Source organism: Peromyscus californicus, unplaced genomic scaffold, assembly GCF_007827085.1.
Source record: "Peromyscus californicus insignis strain IS unplaced genomic scaffold, ASM782708v3 Scaffold_20__1_contigs__length_68692818, whole genome shotgun sequence".
NCBI lineage: Eukaryota > Metazoa > Chordata > Mammalia > Rodentia > Cricetidae > Peromyscus > Peromyscus californicus.
The window spans coordinates 24,977,358-24,990,542 of NW_026294503.1; the positions used below are offsets into that span (position 1 = coordinate 24,977,358).

Consider the following 13,185-nt stretch of genomic DNA (forward strand, 5'->3'; position numbering starts at 1 on the left):
TAAAATATTTATTTGGGGATTGGAGAGACAGCTCAGTAGTTAGGAGCACTGGCTGCACCTCCAGAGAACCTGGATTCAGTTCCCAGCACCCACATGGCAGCTCACAACTGTCTGTAACTCCAGTTCCAAGGGATCCGATCCAATGCCCACTTCTGGCTTCCAACAATACCAGGCACTCATGTGATGCACAGCATACATTCATATGATGCACTCTTACACATAAAATAAATTTTAAAAAATAGACTTGGGTGACATATACTAAAAATATAGAACTTACCAGCTTACTATAATACCTGCCCTGTTAACATAAGTACACCTCAAGCAATCTTTTTCTAGAAGACAATACAAAAGATAAGTGAATGCCACCTCGACTTATCTGAGAAGTGTTTTTAATTTGTCAGTATCAATGCAAAAAGGTCCGTTTGGACCTTCCTCCTAAAACCTTAATTTACATACATTAGCTCCAGTTCTATTTTTTTTAACTGTAACAGATCCTTTGTGAAAACAAATCCAACATATAACCACCTGTTGTTACATAAAATATACACTGCCAGGTGGTGATGGTACATGCCTTTAATCCCAGCATTTGGGAGGCAGAGACCGGAGGATCTCTGTGAGTTCAAGTCCAGCCTGGTCTACAGAGTGAGTCCAAGACAGCTAGGGCTACACAGAGAAACTTTGTCTTGAAACATAAACACATACATACACACACAAACACACACACACACACACACACACACACACACACACACACACATATGTTACATAACACACATAAAATAATTACAGTGATGTTCTAGCTCATACTGAAGTCAAATGCGTAAGTATGCTCATGATTCTCAGCTGTAGATAGAAAATAATACTGGAAATCTCTTTTTCTGTTGGTTTGGTTTGGTTTTTGAGACAAGGTGTCTCTGCATAGTCCTGGCTGACCTGGAACTCACCTTGTAGACCAGGCTGGCCTCAAACTCACTGAGATCACTCCTGCCTCTGCCTCCCCAGTGCTGGTATTAAAGGCATGCACCGCCACTGCCTGGCTAGGAATTTCAGGCAGTTCAGCATCAGTTGTTCCTGGTCTCCAGTGACCAGAATGTTGAAATATAGGATTCATATTTCGTAACTTTAGACCTAAGTTTGTTACGACGAGCTGACAAAAGAGCAGACTTCAGTTGACCCTGTTGCTGGGGTGGGGACTCAGAAAGCATGAAGTCACAGGGCTGTAGCAGTTTGAGCTGGTGGTGAAGACAAAACCTATAACCAAATAACAAGAGTGTCAGGTGAACTGTGGATCCGATATAGTGTAGGTCATGAGAGCACAATGTCTAACTCCCATTTGAGCTGAGGAGGTTGAGACAAGGAGAAGCCATCAGTATTTGAGAGAATGTATCAGTTATATCTCTGTTGCTGTGATAAAATACCATGACCAAGGGAACTTGTAAAAGACAGTTTATTTTTGGCTTATGGTTCCAGAGATATACCATGTCGCATCACAGTAGGGAGACACAGCAGCAAAAGGCAGGCCTGGTGGTGGGAAAAGGGTGCCGAGAGCTCACATCTTCAAATGCTAGCACCAAGTGCTATGAACTGAAGTGGTGGTGCGAGATTTCAGTCTCAAAGCCTGGCCCTAGTGATATACTCTTCCAGGGAGCCCGTACCACCTAAACACCCCAAACAGTGCCAGCAGATAGAGATTGACCATGGGCAACATTTCTCATTCAAGCTACCACAGAGAGGATTGTGTCATGGGGGCCAGATTTAAAGGGTTTGGGGAAATATAGCTGCAAGTGATGCCTTCAAGAGGAAGCAGTGGGTCCATGATACGGAGGCAGGAGAGCATGACTCGATACAGAGACTGATTGTTTCCCATGGGGCACTCGGGGTGAGAGGGAAGAATAAGACCCCAACTTTTAAACAACTCACCCAACCTCTAACACAATGCCAAGAACTTTAGTTTTTCTATAAATAAAGGGAAGTCCCAAGTGAAGGCTGTTGAAACAGAAAGACAACGGGCTGCACATTCCTGTGAGCTCACTCTGCACATGTGGAGCTCATAGTCATTGTAAAGCAGTCAGAGTGAGGCCCTGGGCTTGGGATCTTACTGAATTATACTATCATTCCAAAGTTTTCATATTTTCCTCTGAAACTGTCTTGTAAGAAATAAGGACTTTCCAGGTTGTTTCCTTGTATTTTTCTGAGTCTCCTTCCCATAAGCCATTATGGCCCTTGAAGGCTCCTTGCTGATTCCAAGAGTCAGAAAAGACCTTAATAATCAGTACATTTAGCCGTCAGGGAAATGCAAGTTTAAAGCTACATTGAAATTCCTTCCCACCCCAGTCAGAATGGCTGCCAATAAAGAAACAAAAACCATCAAATGTTGGCAAGGATGAGGAGAACTCTGACACACTGGTGCTGAGAATGTAAATTGGAGCAGCTGCTATGGAAATCAGTCTCAAGTTTCCTCAAAAAAAAATTTAAAAGGACTTCCATACAATCCAGTTACACCACTTCCGGGTATGTCCTCCAACTGAACAAAGTCTGTTTACTGTCCAGATAGCTACACACCCATCATTACTGCTACACTGGTCACAATAGCCAAATTGTGGCACCAGCCAAGGAGCTCATCAATGAATGGACAGATAAACAAAGCAAGAGATACACACAGACCTTCACATACACCCACCAAGCCAGATCCAGAAGTCCTTCATGTTCGCTCTTATTTGTGGGGTCTAGGACATCTGAAAAGGACACAAAAGCAAAGGAAGAGCTGTGTAGAAAAGGAAAGGTAGTGTGAGAGGGGAAATGAGAAGGCTTATTAAATAATAAGTGACCATTATCAAGTGTCCTCTATGCATATAAGAATGTCACACAGAAATCCCTTCCTCTGTACCATTAATATATGCTAGTGAAAGAGGACCCCAATATAAGTGACACATTTTAAGATTATATGTGCAGAAGTTATTGTACTACTATATTTTGCACGTTATAAGCACACACACACAAAAAATAGAACTTAGACTTCACATATTTGTTAAAGATCTGTTTCTAGGCAGTTGCGGACAAAGTCACAGCCATACAGCTTTGTAGATGTCTGCTTTTTTAATTTGCTCTATGCACAGACTCTCCCTTCAAGGAATCCTACATTACCCTAGTGGGTCCTTCTCCATGCCCTCTTGATACCGTCAATGTTTACATAATTACCCCAGAAGGAACAAGACACATAATAATAATTAGTGGGGCCCAGTGCAAAATAAAAATGGAGCATCACTTATTCAAAAATTGGGATATTTTTCAAGACAGCCACTGCAGAGTGCTAAATACAGGACCAAGTGCTTCCGAACTTTGAGCCACGTGCAGCTACAGAGGCCACACAACCTTGAAGCCGGTGCTGACTCTGACATCATCAGCTAAAGCCACTTAGGATGGAAGTGGCCCCAATGATCCCTGGTTCCCTCGATGCAGGTCAGTGTCCCCTGCACCTGGAATCCAGAAGTGGCAGGTGAGTGAATATGTGAACAGATGAGTCACAGGAACATTCTCCCAAAGATCAGGTGTCACTTCCTAAGACTGCAGCAACAATTTGACATAAACTAAGAGTTTAAAGGATGGGAGTCTGTGGCCTCATAGCCCTCCAGGCTGAAAGTCTGAAGTTAAGAAGTTGGCAGGACCGTACTCTCTTTCCCAGCTGCAGGTGGCCCTGGTGACCCTCGAGCTTGTAGGTACATCACTCTCATGCCTGATCTCAAAGTCACATTGCCTTCGTCCTTCTTCAAGTATCTGTGTGGGTCCTCAGCGTTCCGTGTAAGGCCACCAGCCGTCAGACTTAATAATCAATCTTAATCCAGTATAACTTCATCCTGATTACATCCGCAAGGACCAATAAGATCATGTGAGGGCTGGAGAGATGGCTCAGTGGTTAAGAGCACCGACTGCTTTTCCAAAGGTCCTGAGTTCAATTCCCAGCAACCACATGGTGGCTCACAACCACCATATGTAATGAGATCTGGTGCCCTCTTCTGGCCTGCAGGGATACATGCAGGCAGAATACTGTATATATAATAAATAAATCTGAAAAAAAAAAAAAAAAAAGATCATGTGAGATTCCAGGCCGACACTAGGAGAGGAACCACTACTCAACCCACTGCATCTGTCTGTATGACATTCTCCAGCATGCCTCTGGAGTCATTTCTGCGCGTATATGCCTGGCTCTTCATACGAATTGTAATGTAATGTTATTGCCAACTAAACCTCAAAGGGTACACCAAAACCATACAAATTGTAAAAAGGCATGTATAATAAATGAAGTATAACCGGGGGAACTAAAAATTCGGGGCTGTGGTTAGGTTACCAATATCAATCATGCCATCTTAGGAATGTGAAGAGCATTAACCACAAAAGATGAATGGGGAAGTGGATGGAACTCAGAAACTGATGTTTTCTGCCTGAGCTCTGTGAATGGTTGTGACCTAGCTGGTTAGCTATCCCCCACTGGGGCACCGGCACCAATGGCTCTCTCCTCCCAGGAAGAGGGTGGTGGTGCAATCTAGGCAGTTAGTATTTGCATAAGATGTCCATTAGAGGCCAGAACAGACTCACTTTGTATATGGTTAGTAGCTTAGAATCCATGAAGTATGTATGTGGGGAAGTGATTAAACAGTTTGTCTGGCTCTTTGCTGAAAGTCCACTCATTCATTGTTTGAACTGTGGGGGAAGGAGGGGGCCCTACGTTTCTGCTAGAATGTTGCCCTGTAAGAAAGAAGAGCTTGGGCAATCGTGGACTTTATTTAACTCCCATTTGATAGTGAAACAAGAGGCCTGTGACCCTTTGCCACCCTGTAGGAGCCCAAAGAGTCCCTTAGACACAACTTGCTATCCTTTAACATGAGAAGCAGAGACACAAACCTAACTGTCCCTCTGTGAGCAGCCACCCCAGCCCGGGGCCGTCTTCCACCTTGTCACCCCGCCTGCTGCTCTCCTCAAGCTGCCCATGAAGATCAGTCCATTAAAACACCTGGATGCGCTCCTCCAAGTTCAAGTACAGGCATTGCTTCCCTCCACCCTGCAACGAAACAGTTCGTCTTGGGATCATATGGCCTTAGTCTTCTCCCTCCCAGACCTGGTTCTCTGCAGGCTGTGACCTGGAACCACTCTGCTGTCTCCACACTGTCCAGGCCCTTGTCGCACACTCAGGTCCCTGGACTTGCATAGCAACACGCTGCTCACTAGGCCAGCTCTCTGGTCCCATAAGTGCATTTTTATCTAGCAGAGATTCATCCTCTAATCACTAAAAAGGGCTATTCTGGGTCATGATTCGCCCCACTTAGCTCATTTAGCTAATTTTCTGCAGCTGACTAATACGACCTGAGATTAGTCCATTTGGTATAAGTACAGTGGAAGACCTGAGGCAGGCTAACTTTATAAATGAAAGGGGCTTATTCACATTGTGGGGAGGTTGGACGTCTAAACAACGTGATCCTGTCTGTAATGAGGACTTTCCTTAGTTGTTTCATCTCATGGTGGTAGAAATGGCGAAGATGTATGGAAACAAGAACCGAACTAGGCAGGAAGCCAGAAGAAGGTAAAGGTCTCACAGTCCTTTCCAAGCACATGTCTTCACTTGACCTACGGACACTTCCCACTAGTGCCCATCTCTTAAAAGCCCCACCTCCACACTGAAGACCAAGTCAGTCTCCAGTGCATGAAACGTTGAGGAACAACACATGGAAACCATGGCACCCTTTCTCTGCAGTCACACCAATCCATTCACCGACCCCACACACCAGAGTCTGGTTTTAAATCTTTTTGTTTTAAACCAGTTGTCGTCTGTCGTAGTTACTTTTCTATTGCCCGACAAAACACTGTGACCAAGGCAACCTATAAAAGAAAATGTTTAGTTCGGGGGCTCACAGTTCCGGAGGGTTGGAGTCCATGACCATCATGGTGGGGAGCAGGGCAGGGGAGCAGGCAGGCAGGCAGGGAGGCAGGGAGGCAGGGGAGCAGGCAGGTAGGCAGGCATGGTGCTGAAGCAGTAGCTGAGAACTTATAAGGGATCCACAGGTATGAAGCAAAGAAAGAGGGAGACAGAGAGGAAGAGTGTGTGTGTGTGTGTGGGAGAGAGAGAGAGAGAGAGAGAGAGAGAGAGAGAGAGAGAGAGAGAGAGAGAGAGAGAGAGATTAACTGGAAATGGCATGGGCTTCTGAAACCTCGAAACTACCCCCAGTGACACGCCTCCTCCAACAAGGCCACACCTGCTAATCCCAAGTAGTTCATCAACTGAGGAGCAAGCATTCAAATAGAGAAGCCTACAGGAACCATTCTCATTCCAACCAGCATGTTTTCTAGCGTGCATTGGCCTCTTCTCTCCCATTGTCGAGTTCTTACCTTCCCTCACGTCCTACAGGAACACAAGATACAATCTAGGCCACCTAAACTGTAGTCTGAAAACCCCAGGAGACTGTCGGCTATATCTGCAGAGATTCGGCTGCAGATTTGCGTAATCGGGGGTGATTCTAGGAATACACTTTTTAGATATGCTCTCTCAAACCCTTCTGACGGTGGAGGGTTGAGTAGGGAGGGTTTCAGAGAAGCTGCCCTGGTGACTGGAATTTATAAGACAGTTTGAAGCCACAGACCCTCTGAAAGAATACTTGAAGTCATTCGGGTCTGTACTGTTAATTTTCTCATGCAGAACCCGGGGCCTGAGACTCTAGCACAACAGTATTAATTTGCTGGTGCAGAAATTCATGCCGAGATAATTAAAAGATGTGCCCGGAGCTGCAAAGTTATTAACTGGCAGAGCTGCCAGCCACATCTTTCTCTGAGACCAGACTTGTCTTAGATCCCATAATGACAAGCCCTAGGACCCTGCCCTGACACTATGATACACAGCCCAACCATTTGAGGATGGCCTTGTGCAAGCTACTAAGTCTCTCTAGCCCTTGGTCTCATCAATAGACCAAGGATAAAACTCAACTCAGCATTACCAAGTAACATAGTACATCACATTTTCCTAGGACCATACCTGACACAACACTCACAATGAACGTATGCTTTGTGCTATATTTTGAAGTATTAATTCAAGTGTTTTTGTTTCTCCCATCTCTTCCTTTGTGTTCATTCATAATTACAATCTGCTCACTCTCCATCACTCTAGGAGGGGTGGAACAAAAACAAAACAAAACAAAACAACCAGCAGGAGTAACCTGCCTGGTTTCCTAAATGCCTTCCTCCAAAGCCTAATCCATGGGATCAGGGAACCAGCCAGGAACAAATGAAAAGTCATAGTAAGAAGCCTGGGGACAAAATTAATAAAGAAGGACTGCTGCCATTGGAGATTCTGGATTTGAAGAAACGGGAAAAAATAGGTCCTGAGTGAAAAGGGAATCAGGGCCCACACCTTCTAGTCCCTGGAAAGATGGGACTTCAACTCTAGGAACCCCCGAGAGGCCAATCGGATGCAGACAGTAGTGATCACAGTTCACCAGGAACACCTCCCCATACTTCAATGTCATGATTCTCCTAAAATCATGGGAAAATCACAAGTACAGGGACAAGGGAGAGAGTCTGCAAAATCATGGCTCAACCGTGAGCAGGGAGGACCCCAGAAAGGAAGTTAATTCTCCATCAGCTATGAGAAAGAGAACCGTGAGGTTGGGTTTATTTGATGAAAGTAAAGCAGCCAGCAAAAGGTGTGGCTGAGTATCCAGAACCACTTATGGCCAAAAGGAAGGAACTCCGCAGTGTGTGTGAATACACTGCCGGTAAGAACCCCTGAGCCAGTAGAGAAGAGGGTAGTGTAAGCTCAGGCCGTCTCCCAGCATCCTCAGGCCTTCTCCCAGCATCCTCGGGCCGTCTCCCAGCATCCTCAGGCCTTCTCCCAGCATCCTCGGGCCTTCTCCCAGCATCCTCGGGCCTTCTCCCAGCATCCTCGGGCCTTCTCCCAGCATCCTCGGGCCGTCTCCCAGCATCCTCGGGCCATCTCCCAGCATCCTCGGGGCATACATGCCCAGAACAGCTGACAGCACATTCTGGTTCTGTTTCAAAATCTACATGCTGGGAGCTAGAGAGATGTCCCAGTGGTTAAGAATGCATCTTGCTCTTGCAGAGGACCACACCCATATCAAACAGCTCATAGCAGCCTGTAACTCCAGGTCCAAAAGGCCTGACACTTTCTTTTGGCCTTCCTGGCCACTCACATGCATGTACACACACACACACACACACACACACACACACACACACACACACACACACGAAAATAAATATTTTCAAAAAAAAAATCTACATGTCTCAAGACTCAAAGAATTTTCTACACTCTAAATTAATACCCCCTCAATTCTGAAACCTAGTCTCTCTCCCACAGCCCATAACCTTCTGGTGTTCAGCACCACACAACACATTTATGAAATCATAAGACATTTGACCTCACACCTTCCAGCACCTTCCAGCCAAGATGTCAAGTGAGTTTTCAGCTAGCTTGGAAATATTACTGAAAGGTGGTCCTGAAGAGCTACATGTGGGACTGATTACAATCTCTTAAATGTACCCCCACTAAGCCAAAACTAAATGTTCTCTTGTTTTAACTTCGCCTACCAGGTTTCCAATACGCCAACTACAAGACTACCCTATGTACATGAAGATGGGCCGGCGCAGAACAGTGATATGTTCGTTTTGTTTTTAGAGACAGGGTTTCTCTGTGTAACCCTGGCTGTCCTGCAACTCACCCTGTCTACCAGGCTGGCCTCACACTCACAGAGATCTGCCTCTGGCTGTCTCCCAAGTGCTGGGATTAAAGGGGTGTGCCCACCTCCTGGCTCAGCTTTTGGTTAAGACATCTTGTTTTGAAATTTTACAGAAACATGTGACCTTGTGAAGACATTGTGAAGCCCCGCCCTGCCGCCCCCCCCCCACACACACACAATTGGGAGTGCCCGTGCAGGTGAACTCTGAAACCTAAGATCTAAAAACAAGAAGAAACTCACTAGGAGATGCAATCCCAAAGGTTTTTGTAAGGCAAACCGTTGCATCGATTTCATCCAGGGAAGATTGAAAACAAAATAGCCCACTCTGAGACGGACAGTCACAGGCTATGGTGAGGCGCTCATTACATGCATGCCCCCTAGTGGAATCACTTGGTACTACAACTGTTACATGTAGGTTTGGTGCCCGCACTCTACTCTAGGGTCATAGGCTCTGCATTTTATCACGCAGAGAAATCTATGTAGTTACTTATTTTTATTAATGCACTCCTGGAAAGAGCTACATTAACTCAGCTAGGTAGTCCGTAGCAGCAAAGGGCATCTAATGGTGTCAAGTAAAAACCAGTGGGAAAGGTGTGATCCTTGAGGAGCCTTGGATATTCAAACCATCCAAGACTTTAGCCCGTTTTGATTTAGTCTGCGCTGGCTATTGCTGCCCTCTAGCGGCAATATTTTGAAACTAAAACACCAGGACTATGAAGTAATTTTCTTTCAGATCTTTCTTCTATCCATCCAGCCATTCATTTATCTGTTCACTGATGTGTCCTTTTTATACTTACCATCAACTATGTACTACTGAGCTATACTCCCACCCCAGAATTGTTTACTTAAGCATGAGCTGAGAAGATACCTGCTAGCAAATATCTATAGAACATTCCACACAGCAAGAGCAGAACAAATAAATACTCCTGTCAAGTGCACACAGAATGTTCTCCAGAACAGACCATATTCTGAACTATAAGAAAAGCCTCAATAAGTCTAAACATGTTCTCTGACCATGGTAGAGTAAAAATCTGAAATCAATAAAAGAAAGAAGTTTGAAAAACTCCAAGCATATGGAAATTAATTAAGCAATGCAGTATAAAATAACCAATGAGCCACAGAAGAAAAAGATACAGAGAGCCCAAGTCCTCAGGCATGAGTAGGAAAACATTGCTCTCAATGAGAAGTCTTGGAAATAAGTTCCGGGTCAAAAAGCAAGAGACCCGAATTCCAACTGAAGTCTGGACAGGCAAACTGGACCAAGAGTGTGTGCTCAGGAGGGTGACCACACAAGGACAGGATGTGCATTTGCTTTTCATTCTAACTCAGGTGGTGACTGTGTCTGTCCCCCGTTGTCTGGAGTTCAACCTCAGCCTTAATCGGCTAATCTGAAAATAATTAGCACACAGGAAATGAAGAAAGCCGAAAGGGGCCCGTTTGCCAAGAAGAAAGAGATCACTGCTCCAGGACATCAATTTCCTGGAATACAGCAATGGACCTTTGTCTAAACAAAGGTTTTTACCAAGTGGGTGGAGAATTAAAACATTTGCATAAAAGTCTTACAACTGGGGGGAGATAAAAAGAGATTTGAATTTTTTGTCTTAAACACAAGTTTTATAGTATTTGATAGAAAAGTCTCAACATGTGATATTTCTTACAGAAGGAGCCAAATAAACGTGCTATGGTTACAACTCAAGAGTCTTGGGTACTCATTTCACTGTTTATATTTACAACACTATAAACTGGTTTAAAAAAAAAAAAAGTCAAGCATGGGCTGGCAAGAGGACTCCACAAGTAAAGGAGCTTGCAAGTGAGTCTGCCAACCCGAGTTTCTTCCTCAGTACCCACACTGTGGAAATAGAGGAGAGACACCGCCACTGGAAGCTGTCCTCTGACCTCCACACCTGCGCTATGGCATGAGTGCGCCCTCCACCCTGTCTGTATGAGGAAGGAAGGAGGGAAGGGAGGGAGGGAGGTAAAGAAGGAAAGAAGGAATGAAGGGAGGGAGGGAGGGGAAAGGGATTCAGCGATTAGGATCACTTGATGTTTTTCAGAAGACCTGGGTTTGGTTCCCTCCTTCTGCTATGTGGGGTTGGTCAGGCCTGGCAGCAAACGCTCCCTTACCCTTCGAACCATTTCAACGCACAATAGCAATTTTCTGAAGATGATTCGGGTAATCAACATTTTTGCAAGAAAAAGGAATGAGGAAGCTATATCCCGTTCCACTTTCCATAAGGTGGCTGCTGGCGCTAACTTTTGAGCAACATTAAATTATTGGAAGCCTTTCTGTAAATCCAATCCATCATTGCTAATTCACTTGGTTGTTTTTTTTTTTTATGAGAAGCACTAAAGAGAGTGTATAAAGCTTCTGGAGGATATCGACTCATTTCGTGACTTTCGGTCCACGAGAGTGACTAATTTTCCTAAGTGAAAGCAAGTACTGGCTGACCATAACCATAACAAACATGGCGCCCGCGGCTTCATAAAGCATGCGAGAGTGCAGTCGCTGATTGCAGTAACCCATCTAGATCCGGCCTGTGTGCTTGGCGTCACTTCCGGCGCGCCGTGGCGGCGAGCGCCCAGCTCTTCCGGTTGTCCCGGCAGAGAGAGCGAGCAGCCCGACACCACAGGGATGCGAACGCTAGCGACATGGCGACGGACGGCGCGAAGCCCGCAGTTGTCGCAGTTGTGACTGAGCCTCGGTTCACCCAGAGGTACCGAGACTATCTGGAGAAGCAGGAGCTCTTGGATAGACAGCACCGAGTGCAGAAGCTGCGGGATGGCCTGGTGGCGCTGCCGGTGCTGGCGGAAAGCCTCCCTGAGCAGCACCTGCAGGAGCTGAGGAGTCGCGTGGCCCCGGGCAGCACCTGCGTGCTGGCGCGGCTCCCCGATCCCCTTCCTTCTAAACAGGCCCGGCTTCGCTCACCTGCGCAGAGACTCCGCCTCGAGGTGAGGCGTTGGGTGGAGGACCGCGGCCTGACGTGGGCCGCTCAGCTGGAGGCCGATCTGCCCCGGTCTTGGCAACGGCACGGTGACCTGGTGCTGCTTAGTGAAGACTGTTTCCAAGCCGAGCAGTGGAAAAGTCTGGAACTCCCGGGACTCTGGGAGACCGTCGCCTCAGCCCTTGGAGTCCAACGTCTGGCCAAACGCGGGCGGGTGTCACCTAATGGTACTCGAACTCCGTCAGTGACGCTGCTGCTGGGCGAGCATGGCTGGGTAGAGCATGTGGATAACGGCATCCGGTATAAGTTGGATGTGACCCAGTGCATGTTCTCCTTCGGGAACATCACGGAGAAACTTCGAGTGGCGTCTCTGCCCTGCGCTGGGGAGGTGCTGGTGGACCTCTATGCGGGCATTGGTTATTTCACGTTGCCCTTCCTGGTTCATGCCGGCGCTGCCTTCGTCCATGCCTGCGAGTGGAACCCTCAGGCTGTAGCTGCTCTGAGACACAATTTGGAGCTCAATGGCGTGGCAGACCGGTGTCAGATACACTTTGGAGACAACAGGAAGCTGAAGCTCGCAGACACCGCAGATCGGGTGAACCTGGGGCTGATTCCCAGCTCTGAAGAAGGCTGGCCCGTTGCCTGCCAAGTGCTCCGGAAGGATGTGGGGGGGATTCTGCATATCCACCAAAATGTGGAGTCCTTCCCAGGAAAGAAACCCCAGCCTCTTGGAAGCAGTGACTCGGGAAAAGAGCACTGGCCTCATCCCCAAAACATCCTCCCTGATAAACGGGGAAATGGAACTACTGGGAATGTCAGAGGGGACACGCTGTCAGCAGCCAGCAAAGCAGAGTGGCAGAGCTGGGCGGAATCTGCAGAAACTCAGATCGCCTCTCTCCTTCACCAAGTGCATGGGAAACCGTGGAGGACACGCATCCTGCATGTCCACCCAGTGAAGTCATACGCCCCCCATGTGGATCACATAGTCCTAGATCTGGAATGCCGCCCCTGTCCTCTGATTGGCTAGAAGAGGTAGATTCGGTGACACGGTAGAGCCAAATGAGGGACCTTAGTGCTTCAGCTAGGACTGAGTTCTCACCCTTTTGTTGCCCGGTCATCTTTTTAAGTGATTTGTGATCTGAAAATGAACTCTAGACTAGTCCAAATGATTTTGCTTATCTGAGGAGATCAGCATGGCATATTAAAATAGGACTCATTTGTGCAGTCCTGAATTCTGCATTTCTGTCTTCGTTTTCAGTTGGTATATGGTCTTACTCTTCATTTGGTCTTGGATTTAGGTGCACATCGGGTTTCCTTGAATTAGATCACGGCTTTTTTCTAGTAAGTCACATTTACAAACATTAATTATTAGAGTGAAATACGAATTCACTGTTAGTACTGTTCCCTCAGCTCACTGGCTACGACCTGAGAAATCAACTGGAAAGCCAAGATCGAAATAAGGAGGCCAGTGAGGAGGCAATCCATTTCTACAGAAGTTCTGTAGT

General features: G+C 46.5%; 1 protein-coding gene and 1 long non-coding RNA gene across 2 annotated transcripts; one reads left to right on the plus strand and one right to left on the minus strand.

Annotated features, from left to right (window-relative positions):
- Positions 1-1,429: 1,429 nt before the first annotated feature.
- LOC128116231 (uncharacterized) lies at positions 1,430-9,082 on the minus strand. Its single transcript, XR_008220416.1, has 3 exons — positions 8,979-9,082; positions 4,900-8,056; positions 1,430-4,065 (listed from the first exon to the last, which is right to left on the minus strand). It is a non-coding gene; the product is annotated as an uncharacterized LOC128116231 (long non-coding RNA).
- A 2,230-nt stretch (positions 9,083-11,312) lies between these two features.
- Positions 11,313-12,919, plus strand: Trmt12 (tRNA methyltransferase 12 homolog). Its single transcript, XM_052747873.1, is given in 2 exon segments — positions 11,313-12,687; positions 12,690-12,919. Coding segments are annotated over 2 exon segments (1,344 nt in total). The 5' UTR covers positions 11,313-11,387; the 3' UTR covers positions 12,734-12,919.
- Positions 12,920-13,185: the final 266 nt, after the last annotated feature.